The following is a 1614-nucleotide window of genomic DNA, read 5'->3' as shown; positions in this document are numbered from 1 at the left end:
GTCCGAGAGTGACCTCTCTGACTATGTGGCTGTCAGCTAGTGGTCAGATATGCATGAACAGGCTAAGAGGTGACACTTGTCACCCTCCTAGGTAACATACACTCCTATCACGTCGTCAAATCCTACCCACTGTGGCAGTCATGTTGGTATTGGGATTAATGCCACTTTGTGGCATTGGGTTTGGCTTAAAATGTATTGTAAATAAGAATGAAAATGAGAGCTTAATGAAAATAAGAGGGTGAGTAGAATAGGGGTAAGGAAAACAGAGGCGATTGCAAACAGTGAAAAACTGTTTTATTTTAGGTAAAATGCACTGACATTCATTCCATCTAAAGTTACTATCAGTCTACGCACAGAATGAAGTCAGTTCCTTTTCCACCAGGGACGGCTGCTTATTTGAACCTGTCATCATATTCTTATCTGGACTTAACCTGATTTAAAAGGAGTTCGAGTCCTCCCAAAGCGTCGTGATGATCAACATGGCTTTCGGCCAGATTGTTAATTTTAAGATCGTTCCGTCACTTTAAAAGAATGGTGCTGGCGCAACTCCATCAACCCAGCAAAATTTTAAATGTAACCTATGGATTGTCACGATTATTATCAAATAAATGACATTGCCTATTGTTTTCCAACATGTGCCAATACATTGGTAACAAATTTCCTTTACTAATTTCCTTTTAACCATGTCCCAGCAAAAGATGGTTTTAACTATTTATGCACTTTACTGAGGAACGAGGCTTGTAGATCTCCTCTTCCATTACCCTCGTACTCTAAGAACACCCTGACAGATTTGGTTTTGTTCTATTTATTGTGTAAAGTAAATTGAGAGCAATGGGTGCAGGTTTACGAAGGTATGGACACAGATATGTTCTCCTGGATGGTGGAAAATGGCTGCTCCTCAGCCAAATAAGTAGTACATAGCTCTCTTATTCTTTAGCCGAGTCACCGGTGCCACCACTCATGAGTTGCTTCCGACTTTGCCACCCGGTGGTTGTCTGTCTTCCATAAGCGCGTAAACCTCATATTCGTATCCAACCGGTGGTGGACCCTTTGTAGCAACTGTTTCAGTGTCTTGTGATTTCACGGCTTCAACCCAACGGTTTGCTTCTTCTAGCAGAGGTAGTGGAAAAAGTCTGCGTGGTGGCCAGATAGATCTAGCTTCGCCTGTGTCAATCATATTTTTGATGATATTTTTTCGTCCCAATTTCTCACCTTGCCATAGGAAGATGTTCGCATACCTAAGCAGGAGCTCATGGAGCTCCTTTCTCCCGTCATCAGAACTGTGGTTCACTTGCGCTCGGATGTCACGTAGATTGTTCATGGTAATGGCTGCAGCTTGAATAAAAGGCATTGCTAATGTCATCTGCATCGCCTATCGGTAGCAAAGTCTCCGAGTTGGTCTCAGTGACTAGATGCTTGGGAAGGGTTTCCTCGGTGAAATTTAGAACGGCTTTGTTGTACATTAGGAAATAAGCACCAAGTATCACGTTCCATAGGAGTTTTGGGCATACGATGAATTTTTACTGTCAGGTTTTCTTCCCTTTACAGATCTTTAGTGACATCTTTTCCTCAACCAGCATCTCTCTTCCTTCTGCTGAATGTAATTGTCAGTTA

General features: G+C 42.3%; 1 protein-coding gene across 1 annotated transcript in view; it reads right to left on the bottom strand. All coding sequences in view use genetic code 11, as the record gives it.

Moving 5' to 3' along the window:
• The window catches only part of EGR_10672 (hypothetical protein), a gene marked incomplete at both ends in the record, with an annotated part of 1955 nt that extends 592 nt beyond the window's left edge, over positions 1 to 1363 (bottom strand). The window contains 2 exons of the mRNA XM_024499921.1: positions 127 to 289; positions 1019 to 1363. Coding sequence (XP_024345669.1) covers positions 127 to 289; positions 1019 to 1363 — 508 coding nt within the window. The remainder of the gene's footprint in view (positions 1 to 126; positions 290 to 1018) is intronic.
• Positions 1364 to 1614: the final 251 nt, after the last annotated feature.

The sequence above is a fragment of the Echinococcus granulosus genome (assembly GCF_000524195.1).
Source record: "Echinococcus granulosus chromosome Unknown EG_S00249, whole genome shotgun sequence".
In the NCBI taxonomy this organism is placed as follows: domain Eukaryota; kingdom Metazoa; phylum Platyhelminthes; class Cestoda; order Cyclophyllidea; family Taeniidae; genus Echinococcus; species Echinococcus granulosus.
The sequence above is the reverse complement of the archived record's forward strand: the minus strand, read 5'-3'. Positions and strand labels throughout refer to the sequence as shown.